Source organism: Panthera pardus, unplaced genomic scaffold, assembly GCF_024362965.1.
Source record: "Panthera pardus isolate Hobbes unplaced genomic scaffold, ASM2436296v1 HiC_scaffold_3, whole genome shotgun sequence".
NCBI lineage: Eukaryota > Metazoa > Chordata > Mammalia > Carnivora > Felidae > Panthera > Panthera pardus.
The window spans coordinates 1863026-1885270 of record NW_026526876.1 but is presented as its reverse complement, the minus strand read 5'-3'; the positions used below and the strand labels follow the sequence as shown (position 1 = coordinate 1885270).

At 44.8% G+C, this 22245-nt stretch overlaps 1 protein-coding gene across 2 annotated transcripts in view; it reads right to left on the bottom strand.

The window, feature by feature from the left end:
* PRPSAP2 (phosphoribosyl pyrophosphate synthetase associated protein 2) overlaps positions 1–22245 on the bottom strand; it is a 46411-nt gene that overhangs the window by 6186 nt on the left and 17980 nt on the right. For both annotated transcript variants that reach the window (XM_053892411.1, XM_053892412.1), the window contains 3 exons: positions 17463–17518; positions 9993–10141; positions 4010–4080 (listed from right to left, as the gene is read on the bottom strand). In XM_053892411.1, the coding sequence (XP_053748386.1) occupies positions 4010–4080; positions 9993–10141; positions 17463–17518 (276 nt within the window). The remainder of the gene's footprint in view (positions 1–4009; positions 4081–9992; positions 10142–17462; positions 17519–22245) is intronic.

Here is a 22245-nt window from a genome sequence, read left to right as displayed (position 1 = left end):
GGGGCTCAGACCCTAGCTCTGAGTAGACAGTGTCAGAACCGAGTTAAATTGTAGGGCACCCAGCTGGTGTTGCAGACAAAAACCTCCACACATTTGTGTGAGCAATAAAGGAGACACACGGGAGAGAGACACAGGAGGTGGAAAACGGAGTCTTTCCTCATCACACCCAGGCTACCAAAGTTATTTGAACCCCATTACGGTATTAAGCATTGTCTAGAGTTGAATAAATATTCACGTATGTATGTATATGTGTGTGTGTATGTATACATATATATATAACGTCCTTGCCATATATATATATATATTCTTTTCAAATGTACACTGATATTACTATGATCAAAGAAAAAAATACTACTTTATATTTTTTTAATGTTTATTTTTGAGAGAAAGAGACAGCATGAGTTGGGGAGAGGCAAAGAGAGAGGGAGACACAGAATCCAAAGCAGGCTTCAGGCTCTGAACTGTCTGCATGGAGCCAATGCGGGGCTCGAACCCATGAACCATGAGATCGTGACCTGAGCTGAAGTCTGATGCTCAACCGACTGAGCCACCTAGGCGCCCCAATACATATTACTTTAATTTTTTTTTAATGTTTATTTATTTTTGAGAGACAGAGACAGAGTGCGAGTGGGGGAGGGGCAGAGAGAGAGAGAAAGACTCAGAATCTGAAGAGACTCCAGGCTCTGAGCTGTCAGCTCAGAGCCCAACGCGGGGTTCGAACTCGCCAACCGTGGGATCATGACCTGAGCTGAAGTCGGACGCTTAACCGACTGAGCCACCCAGGCGCCCCCAATACATATTACTTTAAAAGTGCTACTGGTAAGGGCGCCTGGGTGGCTCAGTCGGTTAAGTGTCCAACTTGGTTTTGGCTTAGGTCATGGTCTCTTGGCTTCATGAGTTCAAGCCCCGCATCGGGCTCTGCCCTGGCAGTGTGGAGCCTGCTTGGGATTCTCTCTCTCTCCCTCTCTTTCTCTGTCCCTCCCCGACTTGCGCTGTCTCTGTGTCTCTCAAAATAATTTTTTTTTTCTTAAAAGTGCTGCTGGTAAAATTGTACAGCCACTCTGAAATAGAGCTTGACAGGTTCTTATAAAAGTGTATTTGCAATTACCATGCAACCCACCAATTGCACTTTTGGTCATTTATCCCACAAAAAGGAAAACTCTGTTCACACAAAAACCCATACACAAAAGCACAGAGCAATTTTATATCTAATAGCAGAGAACCAGAAACAATCCAAATGTCCTTTCATCAGTGAGTGGTTCAACTGGGGTACCAGCCTACGTGGAACACTGTTCAGCACTAAAAGCAAATATTAATATACATAACAACTTGATGGATCTCCAGGGAGACGTGCTAAGTAAAAAAAAAAAAAAAAATCAATCTTAAAGGGCTACCTACTATATATTCCACTTATATGACTTTCTTGAAATAACCATTATAAAGACAGAGGACACAGGTGCCCGAGTGGCTCAGTCGGTGAAGCATTCGACTTCAGCTCAGGTCATGATCTCGTGGTTCATGAGTTCAAGCCCTGAATCTGGCTCTGCGCTGACAACTCAGAACCTGGAGCCTGCTTCACATTCTGTGTCTCCCTCTCTCTCTCTGCCCCTCCCCCATTCACGCTCTGTCTCTCCCTCTCTCTCCAAAATAAACACTAAAAAAAAATTTTTAAGTAAAAAGGAGGGCAGACTAGACACGGCCACAAGTTAGTGATCAGGTGGGCAGGAAGGGGGTGTGGCCACAAAGGAGTGGCACAAAGGAGCTTCGTGGTGATGGAACAGTTCCATATCTGGATTGCAGTGGTGGTTACACAAAGCTCCACGTCCATATGCACGTATGCAACACCGGCAATATCAGAAGCAGCTCTATGAGTGGTGGTGATCTGAATTTCCAGATTGTGGTACAGTTAAGCAAGGAGGAGGACGCTGGATAAAGAGGACACAAGATGTGTCTGTATAATCTGGGGGGAGCTACTTCCTATGAATCAATAATTACTTTAAAACAAAAAAGTTGTGGGGTACCTGGGTGGCTCAATCGGTTCAGCGTCCCAACTTCAGTTCAGGTCACGATCTCGAGATTGGCGGGTTCGAGCCCCGTGTCAGGCTGTGCAGACAGCTCAGAGCCTGAAGCCTGCTTCGGATTCTGTGTCTCCCTCTCTCTCTACCCCTCCCCCACTCATGAGCGCGCGTTCTCTCTCTCTGTCTCTCTGTCTCTGTCTCTCTCTCTCAAAAATAAACATTAAAAAAAGTGTTTTTGTCTTAAATGTAGTTGCAGCAGAAAGGGGGCAAAGGCTTTACTGAATTCACAGCATCTTGTTACTATAGATTTTGCTGATTAAGGAATAAATTAACGGGCACAGCTATTATTACCCTATAGGGTGACATCGGAGATTTTCTGATTCAGAAAAAGTACAAACAAAACTATAAGCACCAGGGAGCCCTGGTTAATTGGCGTGGCCACTTTGGGAACAATTTGGCACCAGCCAGTGAAGTTGGGAATGTGTGTGCCTTAGACCCCCCAGCCCCACTCCCAGGCACCGAGGAAGTCTAACGTGTATGCACCAGAAAAGAGACACAACACTGTTCAAAACAGTATTATTTGGAAACAGAAAAACTTTACGTTCAGGGGAGCCTGGGTGGCTCGGTCAGTTAAGTGTCTGACTTTGGCTCAGGTCATGGTCTCATGGTTTGTGAGTTCGAGTGCACAGTCTGCTTCGGATCTTCTGTTTCCCTCTCTCTGCCCCTTCCCTGCTCTTGCTCACTCGCTCTCTCTCAAAAATAAACAATCAAGGGCCGCTGGGTAGCTAAGTCAGTTAAGCATCCAATTTCAGCTCAGGTCATCATCTCACAGTTCATGAGTTTGAGCCCCGCATTGGGCTCTGTGCTGACAGCTCAGAGCCTTGAGCCTGCTTCAGATTCTGCATCTCCTTCCCTCTCTCTGCCCCCTCCCCAGCTCACACGCATGCGCGCTCTCACTCTCTCTCAAAAATAAATAAACATTAAAAAAATAATACATAAGGGCGTCTGGGTGGCTCAGTTGGTTAAGCGTCCGACTTCAGCTCAGGTCATCTCTCACAGCTTGCGAGTTCGAGCCCCGCGTCGGGCTCTGTGCTGACAGCTCAGAGCCTGGAGCCTGCTTCAGATTCTGCGTCTCCCTCTTTCTCTGCCCCTCCCCTGTGCTCTCTCTCTCGAAAATAAATAAAAAATTTTTAAATAATAATAACAAATAAATAAACATTAAAAAAAAGAAAGAAAAACTGTATGTTCAATGCCTGGAGAACAGATCAGTAAGGTGAGTGTTGGCTGTACCATGGAACGGCACACAGCAATGAAGAAACGTAACGTGCAACCACATGTTAACTACACAGAGGAATCTCAAAACAGCGTTGAACAGAAAGTCACAAAGTACACAAAGACTTCATTATATAAACATGAAAAACCTGCAAACGAAAACAACCTAGTGTTTCGGACACACGCGCTCATGGCAGACTGCAACGGCAAGTAAGGGTACGAATGACGACTTTCAGGCTGCTGACAACCTCTGCGGGGAACAGAGGAAGGGGAGACCAGGGCAAAGCCCAGAGCTGGCTTCAGGGGGACAGGACAATGTTCTGATTCCAAGCTGAGTAATGGGGGACGCACGTGTTCATTTTATTCCTCTTGTAACTATACAGGCATTAAAGACACTCCTTTCGTGCGCTAGTTTTATGAGGTGCAAGAGGATGTGTGTTTTAAACAGTCGTAATCAATTTCGGACGCTTTCAGCACAAAACAATTTCCCATGTTATGAACATCAGCTGCACAATATTTTAGTTGACTAAGGAGTTGTAATTTCTTAGTAAACTAATGATAACAATTTTCAATTTTTGGACCAAAGTAAACATTTAGCCCAGGTACCAACTTAAATGAGACTTACCTGGCCATACCGCTATCCCCACATCATTAGCAAATAATTCAGCAGAGTAACAATGGCAAAATACAACAATGAATAATAAAAGAGGTCTACATACCACAATGATGGCGATCCTTCCTCCCACATCGCCAACAACTGTGATTGGGGGCTTTTCTTTAGGAATTAGCACTGGTCAGAAGAAAACACACACACACAAAAGTTTCTATATTAAAACGTACGATACAGCCTCTAAGAAGTTAATGTCTCATGATAAAAAGACTCAAGAAACTAGCAACAGATGGAAACTTCCTCAACCTGATAAAGGGCAACTGTGAAAAATTCACAGCTGACATCATGCTTAATGAAAGATTGAAAACTCTCCCCTAACATCTGGAACAAGACAAGGATGCCCATCCTCTCCACTGCTATTCGACATTGTACAGGAGGTGCTAGCCAGGGCAATTAGGCAAGAAAAAAGAATAATAAAAGGCATCCAGATTGGAAAGTAAGAAGTAACACTATTTCCATCAGCAAGTGACTTGATCCTACATATAAGAAATACCAAAGAATCCACAAGGAACTACAAAAGCTAATACACCAATGCAGCAAATATTGTAAGGTAACACACAAAAATCAGTTGTTTCTACATGCCAGCAATAAACAATCTAAAGAAGAAATTAAGAAAACAACTCCATTTATAAAAGCATCTAAAAGAATAAAATACCTAGGAATAAATTTAACCAAACAGGTGAAACACTTGTACACTAAAAACTATTAAAACACTGCTCAGGAGCGTCTGGGTGGCTCAGTTGGTTAAGCATCTGACATTGGCTCAGAGCCTGACAGCTGAAAGCCTGGAGCCTGCTTCAGATTCTGTGTCTCCCTTTCTCTCTGCCCCTCCCCCAGCTCACACTCTCTCTCTCAAAAATTAAAAAAAAAAAAAAAGAAAAAATTAAAACACTGCTCAAAGAAATTAAAGAAAACATACATAAATGGAAAAACAGCCCATGTTCATGGATGTATTAACACTGTTAAGATGGCAATGCTCCCGGTGACCTAGAGATTCAATACAATCCTTATCAGAATCCCAACTGCTTTTCTGACAGAAATGAACTGACCATAAATTCCTGAAATATGGAAATACAAGGGACCCCAAATATCCAGAACAATCTCAAAAAAGAAAGAATCAAGGTGGAGGACTCACACTTCCCTATTTCAGAACTTATTACAAAGTGTATTAATCGTATGTGGTACTAGCATAAGTATGATATAGATCAAGGAAAAGAACTGAGTCAAGAAATAAACTCAAACATTTATAGCCAATCAATTTTCCTCCCAGCTTTACTGAGATGTCTCTGACAAAGAACACGGTGTTAAGTTCAAGGTGTACAACATAATGATTTGATACACATCCATACAGCAAAATGATTACCACAGTAAGATTGATTAACACATCCATCACTTCACATGATTACAATTTGTGTGTGTGTGTGTGTGTGTAGTGAGAAACATTAAGAACTACTCTCTTAGTAACTTTTAAGTTTTCATGTATAAAATACAGTATTATTAATTTACAGTTATGTCGTACATTAGATCCCCAGAATTTGTACCCTTTGACCAACATCTCCCCATTTCCTCCACCACCCCAGGCCCTGGCAACTAACATTCTATTGTCTGTTTCTATGAGTTGAGCTTTTTCTTTAGATGCCACATATAAGTGGGGCACCTGGGTGGCTCGGTCAATTAAGCGTCCGACTCTTTCGGCTTAGGTCATGATCTCACAGTCACGCTAGTCTAGTGTCTAGAGTATATAAAGAACTCTTACAACTCAACAATAAAAAGGCAAACAAACCAATTTTAAAAATAAGCAAAACATCTGAATAGACACTTCTCCAAAGAAGATATACAAGTGGACAAGCACATGCAACATCATTAGCCATTAGAGAAATGCAGGTCAAAGCTACAACAAAGTACCACTTCAACCTGCTAGGGAGACTATTATAAAAAAAATCAGGAGAGGCGCCTGGGTGGCTCCAGTCGGTTAAGCATCTGACTCTTGATTTCGGCTCAGGTCACGATCTCACAGTTCCTGAGAGGGAGCCCCACATCGGTGGGGCTGACAGCGCGGAGCCTGCTGGGGATTCTCTCTCTTCCCCTGTCCCTCCCCTGCTCCCTCTCTCTCAAAAAAAATAAACAAACATCTTTAAAAATCAGGAAATAAGTGTTGGGAAGGATATGGAGAAATCAGAACCTTTGTATACGGCTGGGAGGAATGTAAAATGGCACAGCTGTTGTGGAAAACAGTTCGAGGGCTCCTGAGAAAGTTAAACATAAAGTTACGACGAGACCCAGCAATTCTAACCCTGGAGAAATGAAATCCTAGGTCTGTGGGAAGCGGGCACACGAATGAACGTCACAGCCTTAGAGCCAAAGGCAGATGCAACTCCAGTGCCCACCAGTGGGGGAATGACAAGCAAGCTGTGCCATATCCACACACAACGGAAAAGCATCCGGCCACGGAAAGGAATCAAGTCCCAGTACGCGCAACGACTTGGATGAACGTCAAAGACGTTACGCTCGGTGAAAGAAACTAGACGCAGGTCACAGACTGTATGATTCCGTTTCTATGAAATGTCCAGAACAGGCAAATTCATAGCAACAGAAAGGGGGCATGGGGGTGATAATTTAATGGGTAGGGGTGTTCTTCCGGGGGGATGAGGTGTTCGAAACCAGGGAGAAATGGTGGTTGCACCACGCTGCAGACGTACGAAACACCAGTGAACTGTGTACCTTCGAAAATGGCTGATTCTAGGTTATGTGACTTTCACTAGATTTTTGCAGAAAGGTCAGGGTCACTGAAGGAAAAAGTAGGAGTGCTCCAGATCAGGGCTGCTCCACCTCGGCACCACTGACGTTTTGGGTTAGATAATTCTTTGTTGTGGGGGCTGTCCTGTGTGTCACAGGACCTTTACAGTGTCCTTGGCTTCTTCTCACTAGATGCCAGGAGCAGCCCCCTCACTTGTGACCTCCAAAAATGTCTGCAGACACCTCCAAATGTCCTCAATGGGACAAAATCCAATGGCACCCCCTGGTTGGGAATCACTGCTGTGGATTAAAAGGGTAGCTAAGGGGGTACGACAATTCAACGCAATGTGTGATCCTAGGTGGCAGGGCGGGCAGGGGGCAGCGGGGTACGACAGAAATGCAAAACCCAACAGAGCAAGACAAATCCCAAAACTGAAGTGACTTTTTTTTTTTTTTTTTTTACATTTTCCACACTTTTCCCAGGCACCTGACACCAGTACTGGGGAAAGAGCACAGTGGTGGAGCCTTTAGGAAATCAACCCAACAAAGAGCCATACGAACACTCTCAGCTTGGGCCTCCTTAATCTCACTTTTAGAAACTCACAATGAAATAAACCCAAGTGCAGAAGTTTTTACCCACATACGCGCACTGCAACATTCTACTGGCAAGGAGTAGGCGAGAACAAGTACCAGCCAGACCCTGCTCAGGCTTAGGTTTAAGCCACATCTTTAAGATGGGATATTCAACAGCCATTAAAAATGCTGTTTACGCAAGTTTTTAATCACGTGGGCGAAGGTACGTTATGGAGGGAGGCGCGCGTTCTGTGCCCAGGATGCACCGCATCTCCTTAACACAAGTAAGGAAAACCTGAGAAGAGACCCATGAAAAGAGAAATGGGTCTCTGGATGTAGCATTGATGATTATTTTCTTCCTTTATAACGGAATGTTTGGAGTATTTATATAACGTGTACACACTCTGGAAGAGAACTGTTTTCTGTTTTAGTTGGGAGTTTTTCATGTTTAAGAAACCAGAATGTACAAACTAACATTTTATTACTTTATTAAATTTTTTTTGTAGGCTCCACACCCAGTACGGAGCCTAAAGCGGGGCTTGAACTCACGACCTTGAGATCAAAACCTGAGCTGAGATCAAGAGTTGGATGCTTAACCGACTGAGCCACCCAGGGGCCCCACAAACTAATTTTTTAAATCTAACACTAAATATCAAAATCTTGTGATACAATCAAAATCTCAAAATAGATGCGTCAGATGCCACAGGAACAATGCTTTCTTTTGCTGTCATGTATCTATTTGCTATTAACTTTAACAAGTATTACAGAGAGGGTCAGGCCATCAAATGTGCAAAAGCAAAGCGCAACACATAGGAGCTGCGAAATTCAACTTCTCAATTATAATCCCCCCCAAATCTTCCAGCGTTCACCACCTGAGTTAAAACATAAGCATGGAAATGTTATAATTAAAATCGTGAATGAAATGAGCTGAAACAGAGAGAGCAAATAAACAGATGGAGGAAACGTCAGAGAGTCCCATTCCTTGGTTTTCATTTTTTTTTTAATTAAAAAAGAAATTTTTTTAATGTTTATTTATTTTTGAGAGAGAGAGAGAGAGAGAGAGAGCGAGCAAGCATGTGCGGGAAAGGGGCAGAGAGAGAGGGAGACACAGAATCCAAAGCAGGTTCTAGGCTCTGAGCCATCAGCACAGACCCCAACATGGACCCAACAAGGACCACGAGATCATGACCTGAGCCAGAGTCGGACGCTTAACCAACTGAGCCACCCAGGCGCCCCCCATTCCCTGGTTTGCAGACGGGAAACCAGCAGCTCCATTTCTGCAGTCCAGAAACCACTAGCTAAGGCCACATTTAAAGCTAAGACCCAGAAGTTAAAAGGAGCTGATTCGTCTAAAGACTGCGGGATGTGTTCCTGAATGGAGCCCACGTGACTGCCAAACTGAACAGGAATGTGCTTTCCCCCATGCTCAGGGGTAGGGCTTATCCCTTGAGCCGAAGGCACTGGGGCTCCTGACATCCACTACTGCCTAAAAGCAGAGCCCCCCAAAAGAATGCCCATTCAGAAGAATGCCCATGTCAGAAACCCACTCCAAGAACAACCAGGAAGGACTGACCTACCATGGAGACTAGAGGTCAGCACCACAGCTCAACAGACACTGTCACAAAGCTATCCTACTGCCATCCGTGTTGAGGAGCCGCTCATCTCTCCTAAAAGTCACCTGTTTTCTAGCTTCCACTTCCCCTGTTAAAATGGTATAGAGGCCCCCAATCCTAAACCCTGTCTTTTCTCGCACTAATCTATCTTTTGTGAGTTTTTTTTTTTAATGTTTACTTATGTATTTGAGAGAGAGTGTGCGCGAGCAAGTGTGGGGGAGGGCAGAGAGAGAGGGAGACAGAGGATCCTAAGAAAGCTCCACGCTGTCAGCACAGAGCTGGACACGGGGCTCGAACTCACAAGTTCGGAGCATGACCTGAGCCAAAACCGAGAGCCAGACACTTAACCAAATGAGCCACCCAGGTGCCTTCTTTTGTGAGTTTTATTGCAGGTCCCAAAGCCTGAACCTAAAGAGGGCAGAGGATAAGTTTTTCCTCCCCATCAGACTCAAACAAAGGCAGTATTTTTTTAATCAAGAAGATGTTAATAAAGCACGAAGGAAGTTTCTTAGAAACAAAAGCAAATTCACACATAACCCTACCACCCTGTCACCAGTATTTTCATCTTCCATATTCCCTCCCGGGCCTCACACAAACACAGGTATACCCTCTCGTGTTCTGCCCATTCCCATATGTTCCAGATTTTTCTCTTGTGTCCAGACAGTCTTAATTATGTCAACAGGCTGCATAATTAGCTGTGCTGATACAGCATAATTCAAGCCCTACCCTCTGCTAAGCCGTTTAGACTTTTCCAATATTCTGCATTCAAAATAACACTATAGTGAATAACTTGCACATACAAAGTTTTTTGCTTATGTTAAACCCTTCTCTAGGATATATTACTGAATGAATGAAATTCCCTGAAGTGCCAGAACGGAGTCTTTTCCTAGTTCTTGCTGTGATCACACCGACTGCTTCTAGAAGGCTCTACAGTCCACAGGGCTCTCTGAAATGCGCTTGTGACAACCAGGCCAGGCCAGGAAAAGTATTAGTCATTTTTGCCAACTTAAAGAAAAAACAGAGAAGAGGCAGTTCACAGCTGAAAAACGACAAATTCAGTCAGCCTTAAAACCAAAGCGGGAAGTGACAAAGAGGGGCCAGCGCACTTACTGGGGATCTCCAGGCTGGGGTGGATGGCAGCCACACTCCTGACCATGGGCGGGGAATGCCGTCCATCCACCAAGTCGGACTCGGCGTCCTGCGCTTCCCCGTGGATCACCGCAATTCCCAGTCGCAGGCGCTCCGCAAAAGACTGTGCCCTGAGGGAGAGCAGTAGACACAGTTCAGAAATCACGCAGCCCCCGTTCTCCAGCGTTCGCGGGAGAAACAGAAGACAACATAAATCAGACGCGGTTTCCGAAAGAATTCGTGAAAAGAGAAAGAAGGTGACCTGCAAGTGTTAGGATGCAGGACAAAGTGTGGAGTCCCCACGTGACGAGCGTGTCCCTCTGGCCGGGGCAGCGATGGGCGGCGGCCGGCCTGCTCTGTGCTCGGCCCACCGGGGAGCCTACGGCAGCGACTCCGCGAAGCCTCGGCCTCCCGGCGTTTAATTGCTAATCCACCCGGCCACGTACTTCATAGTGAGAACCAACCGCAGGAGACAAGGTGCGTTACAGCCTCAGAAAAGCAGTGAGCGTCGATTTTTAAATTGTACTGAGTAGAACGAAGACACCATAAAATATACACGTTTACGCCGTACAATCTCATAGGCTCTGATGTGCGTACACATCCGTGCCACCATCAGCACAACGAAGACCAGGAAAATCTCTCTCACTGCCAGACACGTCCTGGTGCCCCTTTGTAATTTCTCCCTCCGGCACCAGGCAAACCAATAGTTTGTTCTCTGTCAGCATAGTTTTGCCTTTTCTAGAATTCTGTGAGTAGAATCAGAGTATCTTTTTTTTTTTTTTTTTTTTTTTTGTCTTTCTTCGTTCACTAAGGATAACATGTTGGAGATCCATCCATTTTACATGGGACACCAAAGTCACCCCCTTACACTGCCACAATCTGTTGTTTGGGTCTATCAGTTTGCCCATTCACTTGAACTTCTGCATTGTTTCCAGTTTTGAACCATTACAAAACTGCTTTGAATATTCGTGTACAAATCTCTGCATGGACTTATGTTTTCTTTTCTCCAGGGTAAATACCTAGGCGTAGAATGGCCGGATCATAGGACAGGCATATATTTAGCTCTCTAAAGAAACAACCGTGAGGCACCTGGGTGGCTCAGATGGTTAAGCGTCCAACTTCGGCTCAGATCATGATCTCACGGTTCATGGGTTCAAGCCCCGTGTCGGCTCTGTGCCGACAGCTCAGAGCCTGGAGCCTGCTTTGGATTCTGTCTCCCTCTCTCTCTCTCTGTCCCTCCCCACGTTGTGCTGTCTCTGTCTCTCCCCCTTAAAAAATAAAAAACATTAAAAAATGAAAAACACAACAACAACGAACTCTTTTCCAAAGCGGTTATACCATTTTACATTCCCACGAACTGCGCACGAGGGCTCCAGTGCCTCCAAGTTCTGCCACTCAGTGTGGTCAGTCGCTTCAACTACTACCCATGCTAACGGCGTGTACAGGTGCCTCACCGTGGCCTCGGTTTGGACTGGCCTCATAACAAATGGTGCTGAACATTCTCACGTGCTTACCTGCCATTTGAATATATACTTTGGGGTAAAGGGTCTGTTCATCTTTTGCCGATTTTTCAGTTGGGTTGTTAGTTCCCTAATAGGTTTTGGGAATTCTTTACATATTCTAAATACAAATTCTTTATCAGATACAGGCTTTCCCAATATTTCCTCCCACTCTGTCTGTGTCTTCTGTCATTCTCTTCATAAAGTCTTTGGAAGAGTAGTTTTAATTTTGATGACACATGATGTGACAACTTTCTTCTTATAAAACGGACTTCTGGTGACATATTTAAAAAATGTTTGTCCAGGGGCGCCTGGGTGGCTCGGTCGGTTACGCGTCCGACTTCGGCTCAGGTCATGATCTCACGCTCCGTGAGTTTGAGCCCCGCATCGGGCTCTGTGCTGACAGCTCAGAGCCTGGAGCCTGTTTCGGATTCTGTGTCTCCCTCTCTCTCTGCCCCTCCCCTGTTCATGCTCTGTCTCTCTCTGTCCCAAAAATAAATAAACGTTAAAAAAAAAAAAATTTTTTTTTAAATAAAAAAAAATAATAAAAAAATAAAAAAATGTTTGTCCAACCAAAGTCACAAAGATTTTTCTCCCATGTTTTCCTCTGGGAGCTTTATAGTTTTAGGTTCTACATTTAGGTATGGGATTCATTTTTAGTTGATGTTTGTATATGATGTAAAACATGGCTCAGAATTGATGATTTTGCACATGAATTTCCAGTCATTCCCACACCATTTGTTCAAAGGACTATCCTTTCTCCATTCAGAATTGCCTCTGCCCCTCTGCTGGAAATCAGTATTCGAGATACACGTAGGTCTATTTCTGGACTCTGTTCTGTTCCACTGAGCTATTTTTCTATCTTTTCCCAATCACACACAATCACGATTGCTTTAGCTTTATGGTCAGTCCTGACTTCAGTGTTACATCTCCAACTTTGGTACCCTTTCTCAAAGTCTAAGTAGCACTTACATATCTACCGAGTGGAGGGGCAAGTCCACCTGAATCATATTTGGCCAACACCCAAATCCCATAATCACTGGTGTGGAAAACACCCTGAGAAGTGATTAGCGGTGCCATTACTTTCCAGTGAACATACACAGTTCAATCACCATGGATCGCCTTCTTCAGCCCCTTGGGTGTGTTTCTTCGTCTGAGAGAGAGAGAGAGAGAGAGAGAGAGAGAGAGAGAGAGAGAGAGAGACAGAAGACGCTGGCCTCCTAGCTAGAGAAGATCAAGTGAGGTAACACAGACGTCTTAGTTCCAGCTGCTGTAACTGGATAGCACAGACCGGGGGTGCTTAAACAGCAGAAATGTGTTTCTCACGGTTCTGGAGGCTACAGGTCCAAGATGAGGGCCTGCTTCCCGGTTTGCACACGGCCTCTGTCTCTCACTGTGCCCTCGCGGGGCAGAGAACAGACGGCCCCTGCAGCACTGGTCTCTTCTCCTAAGGGCACTAAGCCCATACATGACGGCTCCTCCTTCGTGACCTAATTACCTCCCAAAGGCCTCCCCTCCTAAAACCATCACAGTGGGGGTGAGGATTTCAAGACGAATGTTGGGGGGACACAAACATTCAGTCCACAATAGCAGCTAAAACATCTGCCGCTAAGCTAAACGTAAGCTCCGTGAGGGCACCTTCTCGGGCCTCATCCACCCGGCACAATAGCTTCTCAATAAACATCTGAATGGGTAAATGACAAACTCAGTGTGGTACAGCCCACCCTTGAACAATATGGGTTTGAACTGCGTGGGTCCACTCATAGCCAATTTTTTTTTATATGCATACAGTGCAATACTGCAAATGTATTCTCTTCCTCGTGATTTTCTTAATAACATTTTCTTTCCTCTAGCTTACTTTATTGTAAGAATACAGTATGCTACACGTAACATACAAAATTTGTGTTAATTGACTGGTTACGCTATCAGTGAGGTTCTAGTCAACGGCGGTCTGTCAGTAGTTAAGTCCTGGGGGAGTCCAAGTTATGCGTGGATTCTGAAGCACGGGGGGGCGGCACCGCTAAAACCTGCGTTGCTCAGGAGTCAACTGTACCAACAAATGCCAAATAAACGAATCCAAAGGCTATTACAATGATAAAATCCCATCAACACATGAAGTCAGATGTAAACTGAGTATTATAAAAGTTGCCAAAAGCCCATCCATATGGGTGAGTCAAATGAAAATTCATCATATTCTTTTGGTAGTTAGTGGGAAAAAACCGATCGACACACACCGCTGCCACTCCGGTCTCCGCCGAGATGGAAGGCCCCCCACCACGGAGCGGAACTGAAAACCCGGATGTTACACATGAAACAAGCCTCAGAAGCCTCTGAAGAGGACAGGAGACACAGACTGGCCGGGGACCTCGGGACTGCGGGGATAACAAGGTGCTGAGCCCTCTGGTCTTTCTGTCTCGTCATCCCATATCCCAGACTCGCAGCTGGAGAGGCGGGCGACCCAAAATGCCAAGAGGCACATACCAAAGAAGCGCAGACAAAAGCCTGCTTTCTCCAGCCACAGGACCAAGAGAGAGACCGCCTCCCACGTCAGAAAACTTTAACCCTACCCCCGGCCACCCCAGGAAAAACCAGCTATGCCACTCGCCCACACGAGTTTAGGTCAAGCAGGGGGCCTGCACCGCCTCCCTTGCCAGGCGATAACGATGAGCCCCAAACCCGCCAACGGGGCAGCTGAAGAGACGGCCAAGTAGGGGGCTGGCACTCTTCATCCCCACCGGGCGGTCATCACCCCCCGCGCCCCGCCGGGTGTCAGTGCAGAGGGACACCTGGACTTCCACCCCGACTCGGCAGTAAAGAGGTGCCCTTCCCCCCCTCCCCTGTGAGGTGGCGTCAGATGGGGCCCCGTCAGTCAGTGGTAACAGGGCCACTCCCCACCTGTGTCAGCAGAGGATTCCCAGGGAGCGGTGCTCGCACTCTGACCCACTTGTGAGTGTCTTCATCCGACTCTTCCTACAAAGCCACGGCAACCACAACAGTGTGGTGCTGACATACAGTCAACGGAACAGATCTGAGAGTCCAGAAATACACACAAACATCTACGGCCGAGTGATTTTTGACAAGAATGCCAAAGCCATTCAAGGGGGGAAAGAACAGTCTTTTTGACAAATGGTGCTAGACAACCAGACAATCACGTGGAAAAGAAAGAAGCTGGACCCCTACCTACGCCTCCCTCCGATCGACAACCCAAACCTAAGAGCTAAAACTACACTATTGGGAGAAATCATAGGGGTAAAACTTAATGCCCTGGGTTTAGCGATGGCTGCTTAGATACGATGCCAGAAGCAAAAGCAGTAACAATAATGCCAAACCGGGCTCCATAAAATTAAAAACTTCTGTGCGTCAAAGGACCATATCAAGATGGAAAAAGACAACCTGCAAAATGGGGTAAAATATTTACAAACCACGTATCTGATAAGGATCTAGTCTCCAGAATACATAAAGGACTCCTACAATTCAACCACAAAAAGAAAAACCACCCAGTTAAAAAATGTGCAAAAAGGGGCACCTGGCTGGCTCAGTCAGTTGAACATCTGACTCTTGATTCTGACTCAGGTAGCGATCCCAGGGTCGTGGGATGGAGCCCCGCGTCAGGCTCTGCAGTGAGCATGAAGCCTGCTTAGGATTCATTCTCTCTCTCTTCCTCCCTCCCTCCCTCCCTCCCTCTGCCCCTCCCCTAGCTCATACTTGCTCTCTCTTAAAAAAAAAAAAGTACAAATGACTTGAGTAGACATCTCTCCAAAGAAGCACATGAAAAGACGTTCAACATCATTCATCACCAGGGAAGTACAAATCAAAACAACGAGACACCACTTCACACCCACTAGGATGGCTGTAACAGTAACGAAACAGCAGATAAGCGTCGGTCGGGATGTGGAGAGATTGGAATCCTCGTACGTTCCTGGTGAGAACGTGACATGGTGTGGCAGCCCCTCAAAAAGGTAAACACAGGGGGCACCTGGGGGGCTCAGCGGGTTGCACATCCAACTTCAGCTCAGGTCATGATCTCACAGTTCGTGAGTCCGAGCCCCGGGTTGGGCTCTGCCCTGGCGGTGTCTCCCTCTCTCCACCCCGCCCCTGCTCACACTCTCGCTCTCAAAAATAAAGAAACATTTTAAAAAATGTAAACCTAGAATTACCATACGCCCAGCGCTTTCAATCCTAGGTATCCATCCAGGAGAAAGGAAACCACGCGTCCACACGGCAACGGGTACACAAATGTTTGCGGCAGTGCTACTCACAACAGCCACTAGGTGGCAACAACCCAAACGTCCCTCAATACGTGGAAGGCTAAACAGGCTGGAAGAGTAGTCAGCCATAAAACGGAATGAGATCTTGACACAGGCGACAACGTGAAGGAACCCCGAAAACATTGTGTCAAGTGAAAGAAACCAGGTGCAAAAGGCCACCCAGTGTACGATTCCATTTATATAAAATGTCCAGAAGAGGCATATCGAGAGACAGAAAGCAGATCAGTGGTTGCCAGGGGCTGGGGAGAGAAGGGAATGGAGAGTGATTTCTTAACGGGTCCGGGGTGTCCTTCAGGAGTGATGAGAAAGTTCTGAAACAAGAGAGTGATGGTCGTTGCACAACACTGTGAGGGCGCTAACTGCCAATGAACTGTAGACTTTAAAACGATCAGTTCCACGTTCTACGATTTTCACCTTCACGACAACTGAAACCATGTGTATCAGAGAAAAACAAATTACTAAATTAAATCTGATCCAGCACGATGCTTGGAAAAATGGGATCTTATGTTCCAAGACGAGTCACGGTTGGCTCCAACTTAATCAAATGGACAAGACTCTGCTGATAAAGACTCTTAACGGAAGCGCTGTGTGGACACAGCACTGGCTGCACTGGACACAGCTTCATGTTTTTAGCAGTAATGCCAACCTCGTTAATAGACCCAATGTCATTCCTCGTTTACCACGGAAAACTACTTATCGTAATACCTTCGAAACCAGCGGCTTATTGTCCGCGAGCTCTCCTCATCCTTCGGTAGCAACGGTCTGCGGGCCCAGGCCAGAGGTAGGTGCCTGTGGCCTCCTTACACACCACAGGGCTGAACAGGGATCCAGTGACCAAAGGCAGGATAATTCCGGGACACAATTTTAAAAGAGCTTTTTTGGGAAAAAGCCTTTCTTCCAACATTCGCTTTTATTCTCTCCCTTTCCCGCTTTGTTGGAAACGCTGGCGTAGGAAATCCTCTCAACCCCAAGCCTCTTTAAGTCCTGTGTTACTGATTCATCAGTTACTCCAGGTGACACAGAACCCTCAGCACTGCCCTATTTGTAGGCCTTTCAGTAAAATGTCACCTTTCAACACGTACCAGTAAGTGGCCTCTTGGCTGGATATAATTCTGTTAATAAATTACTGAGTTCTTCTCATAAAAGGCAGTGAACAGTCACAAAGTATATTCACTGGTATCTTAAAGGGCAGATCTGAAGACCGACGAGCGGCTGCCAATCAAGAACTAGGTCAGGCATCCCTACACCTGGAAGTTTCTGACTACTGGTCACATACTGGGATTGAAAAAAAAGACGAAAATACATCATCATTTTTAAAATGGAGCCAGCAGACAATCTTCTAAACTAAAAATCCACAGGGGTGCCTGGGGGGCTCAGTTAGGCATCCAACTCTTGACTTCAGCTCAGGACATGATCTCACAGTCTGTGAGTTCGAGCCCTACATCAGGCTCTGCACGGACAGTGACAAGCCTGCTTGGAACTCTCTCTCCCTCTCTCTCTCGTCCCTCCCTGCTTGTGCGCGTGCACTCACTCTCTCTCTCAAAATAAATAAGCTTAAAAAAAAAAAAAATTAAAAGCCCACAGAATTAAGGGAACCGCTGAGACAGAATCCAGAATGTCCAGGATCCAACTGGGGATGTGATTCTCCACATGGACCCAAGGAGTAGTCATGAGCTCCCACCTACCTTTTGGCCGAGGCTGGAGATTTGGCCACGATCACTGCATTCCTGTAGTCCGGGATCTGCGACAGATTAAGAGGTCAGGGATTACTCCAGAGGCTGTTCACGCCAGCACCTGACAGTCAATAAAAAGGAACATTCCTAGACTCAAAACTGTCATCTGGTCACATGAAAAGTCTTCCAAAAAGAGAAAAAGTTCAAAGTAAATTTCCCCTTTGGAAAATGAAGAAACTCCTACTACCTAGGAAAAAATATGACGGAGGTATGAGCCTCACAGACTTAAGGCAAAAAGTAATGCTAATCGGTGATCAGCTGATATCCAGGGGCCAGTGAATACTGTAATGGGGTATAAAGACGTTTTTCTAAAGTCAACAGGAATTCCTCTCATGAATCCCCGTTACATGCAATTTCACAGTGCAAGGATGATATGCATCCAACCTGAATCCAAGGCAAATGTCACATTCCAAATTAGTACACTCCATACGAATGACTCCCGTATCTGAGTCATGGCATTTTGAAGAAACCAATTTGTTAAAGGATAGTCAGGATGGTGGGGTTTTTTAAAGATATGAAGAACCCTTAAGAAAATAACTAAAATATCAGTCTACTCTGCAGCCTTTTACTGTTGGAACATTTGAAGTGATTGTAATTGAAGATATACCCATTATCGACTTCTGAGAGTTTATAAGACAGAACTCTTTTTAAGCTGTGCAGTGATTTATTTCTGACTTCATCCTGGCAATCGTTTCAAATTACGCTCTTGACATTTAGACACTTCGTTAAATGGTATTATTTCATTCAATATACCCTCTTCACTTTTTTTCTCACAACTATGCTATATCAATGAATTTCTATATAAGCATTAATAACATCTAACACCTTGTACAACGCCTAGTACACGGGAAGCACTAAGTAATACTTAGTAGATAAACAGAACACTGATTTGAAGAAATCTCTAATACAGAAATACCCAGCATAACCACATGGATCAGGTATCTTTATAGGGCAGCCTAATTCGTCCAACACTACCAACGAGTAAGGGAGCAAAAAATACACATGGGCATTTTCCTTATTTTCACCGGAAGTCTTCCTAAACTGTTTTATGGACTTCCTTGTCTCTCACCAAATATCATCAAACAGCGCAAACCCAGCCAAGAGGAGAAGTAACAATGAAGGAAAACAATTAATAAAGCAAATAAAAGGAGACTTTAAAAGAAAGGACTCTTTAATAAAAACAGGTCTATTTCGGGGGTACGTGGCTGGCTCAGTTGGTAGAGCATGAGACTCTTGATCTCAGGGTTGTGAGTTCAAGCCTATGTTGGGAGTAAAGTTTGCTTTAAAAAAAAAAAAAAAGAAAGAAACGAAAACAGGTCTATTTTCTCCCCAGGAGCTACAACAGGAAACTGTACACTTAAAGAACTGGCTGTTAAGAAAAAGAACCAGGGGCGCCTGGGTGGCTCAGTCAGTTAAGTGTCTGACTTCAGCTTAGGTCATGATCTCACAGTTCATGAGTTCAAGCCTGGCGTTGGGCTCTGGGTTGATGGCTCAGAGCCTGGAGCCTGCTTCAGATTCTGTGTCTCCCACTCTCTCTCTGCCCCTCCCCTGCCTGTGCTCGCTCTCTCTCTCTCTCTCTCTGTCTCTAAAAAATGAATAAACATTTTTAAAAAATTAAAAAGAAAGAAAAAGAACCAAAAAGAAACCTAGGCAGTGGAAATAAGAAACTCACTAACGGGCTTTTACGGTAGCAGAATGGACACAGATAAACAAGCCTGGGTCTTCAAGCCAAGGGATTTTCCCACAACACTATATATAACAATGCAAAACTTGAAAAAGACCAAATAACAAAAGTGAAACAACAGAAACTAGATCCAAAATTTTCAACATCTAACAGTTCCCAAAGCAAAGAATGAGAAAACAGAAGAGATGAGATACTCAAATAATAGGGGGGGGAAATGCCCAGAGAATGAAAGAGACCCAGGGAGTATCTAGTGACATGAAAGGAAAAAAGATCTACCCCAGACACATCATGCGGAAGTTTCGAAACCACAGCAGAAAAATGAGACACCATGGGGGCAATTCCTGCCTGCCCCCAAAAACACACTGGATGCACACTCACGCTAAAACTCAAGAAAGGGAAAAATTCAAATCATATAGCATTGTTTTGGTCATTAAGCTTGCAAAACTAAGTGCACAGGGAAATAGACACTATCATATGTACTGTTAGTGAAAGTATCAATTAATACAGCCCCTTCGGAGAACTGCAAGTTTCATGATATCATATTAAAATATTAAATTTTCATGATATTCAAATATTAAATTTTCAGAAAATTGAGATTTTTGCAATATCTACTAAAGCATTAAAAATGTAGATTACTTTTCTATCAAGCAATTCTACTCCCCAACATTTTTCAAAAAAACATGTAAGTAATCAGAAAGGTAAGTACAAGAATTTCCAATGCAGCATTATTTAACAATAAATTTTTAAGTAAAATATTTCATCTAAAAGAGTGAAAAATCGGGGCACCTGGGTGGCTCAGTTAGTTTAGTGTCCAACTTCAGCTCAGGTCATGATCTCATGGTTTGTGGGTTCAAGCCCTGTGTCAGGCTCTGTGCTGACAGCACAGAGCCTGCTTTGGATTCTCTATCTCCATCTCTCTGACCCTCCCCCACCTGCACGCTCTCTCTCTCTCTCAAAAATAAACATTAAAAAAAAAAGATACAACATTCACAGCCCTTTAAAAAAAAAAAGGGTGAAAAATTAAAACAACCTATTATCCAATCAAGAGGAGGACGGTTGAAAAAACCGTGGCTCATTTAAACTTGTGCTTTAAACACTTAAACACGTAGCCATTTGATCTTAATTAAACTCAAAGAAAATGATTCAGTTCTCAGTCACACTAGCCACATGCAACGACCACGGGCGACCATACTAGACAGCGGCTAGAACATTTTCACAATCACAGAAAGTTCTACTGGCCATCACTGATCTAAACTCAGAACTACGATGTAGCAATTATGAATCTTAGCATGGCAAGACCTCCAGACACCAGCGTAGCAATGGAAAGAACAAGTTGCAGAACAAGGCAAACAATATGTTAACTGTTTTTTGTTCTTTGTTTTTTTCCAAAAAAGCACCCACAAATCAACATCTGTAACTATGTATATAGACAAGGAGGCGAATACGAACAGAGAAGTCTGGGAGGACACAGGGCACAAAGCAAGCTGGCAACAAGGGCCACCCCTGCAGAGGGGCCAAGGACCAGGCTGGTGGCCCAGGGAAGCTGGGGCCTGACCAGTATGGTCAGAATTACTATATACACACATGCATGTCCCTGTCACTGCCACTGTCAACATAAAGTTTCATTTTTCACTTTAGAAGAAAATGACTCTATCAGGCAGAAGGGAAAACATACCCCATATCCAGTTTCCAGCTTCCAAACTCTGTAGTAATTTTCTCCTGAACCACTAAGGGAAAACAACATCAGGGCCACTGTGGAACCACAAAGAATCAAACTGCCCTACACCCTCATACTCCCTTGCTATACACCCCTACCCTGTCCTGATTTCTCATCCCCTGCCATATCTCATTTCTGTAAAGAGAGTGGCTGCATTCAAAGACACTAAGAAGAACACTGGGGTGGGGTGGGAGGTCAGGGGGAGGAGGGATGCAACTCAGGAATCAGAAACAGGATAGCTCCAGGGGCACCTGGATGGCTCAGTCGGTTAAGCGTCCAACTTGGGCTCAGGTCACGATCTCATGGTTTGTGCGTTCAAGCCCCGCATCAGGCTCTGTGCTGACAGCTGAGCCTGGAGCCTGCTTTGGATTCTGTGTCTCCCTCTCTCCCTGCCCCTTCCCCACTCTCACTCTGTCTCTTTCTTTCTCTCTCTCTCTCTCAAAAATAAACATTAAAAAATTAAAAAAAAAAAAAAGAAAAAAGAAACAAGATAACTCTAGAAGTTCCTATTTAAAAATTGATGAGATAGGATGGGATCTCTACATACACCAAAGAAATATACTTGTGGCCCTCCTCTTCATCATTTCCTTAAGAATCCTGGTGCAGACCGATGATCTCTAGAACTATCACCGTAATACCTCGTCATTTTTTAAAAATACGCATTGTGTTTAATCAATACCCAAGCCAATTTCGGTCATATTTTAGTATCTCTCTGATTTGGATGTCCTAAACTCAGTAGTGTCTTACAGCTGCTGTCGGCCCCACAGCAGCTGTGATGTGCTTTTCCAGCCCTTCACACATGTGAAGAAGGCCATGGCATTCATTTCAAACAAGCCACAGGCACTGCTGGTTCTGTACGGGCCGGGTTTGACTGCCATTTAAAACGTCTCCAGCAAGAGTTCCCTATGATTCGGCATTAAAACGAACAGCGACAGTGCATGCAGAAAGACACAGCACGTGGACAGCAGGGTGTAGATTTCACATTCGTGGCTCAAGCAGTCATCGCTGGACGAATGACTGCAAGCGAGTATCTTCCCATAAGGCGATAATGGAATGCTCTGTGGGACCTAACGAAGGAAGGCTGTGCACTGCCAGTGAAGCTGGAAAGGACTGAATCTCAAAGGACACCTAACACGCACCCACAACGAGACTGAAGGAAGGAGAACCTGCCAAACACCCAGGAGAGAGGCCCAAAGCTTCAAGGCCATGAGCACCCAATTATCGGGACTTTCCTTCCAACTCTGGCAGAAAGGGCTTCAATTCCAGTGACGGCTCAAGAGAGAAACATGTGAGCTGTCAGATCAGAAAATGTCAGCATCAGCCTTGCAGAACAG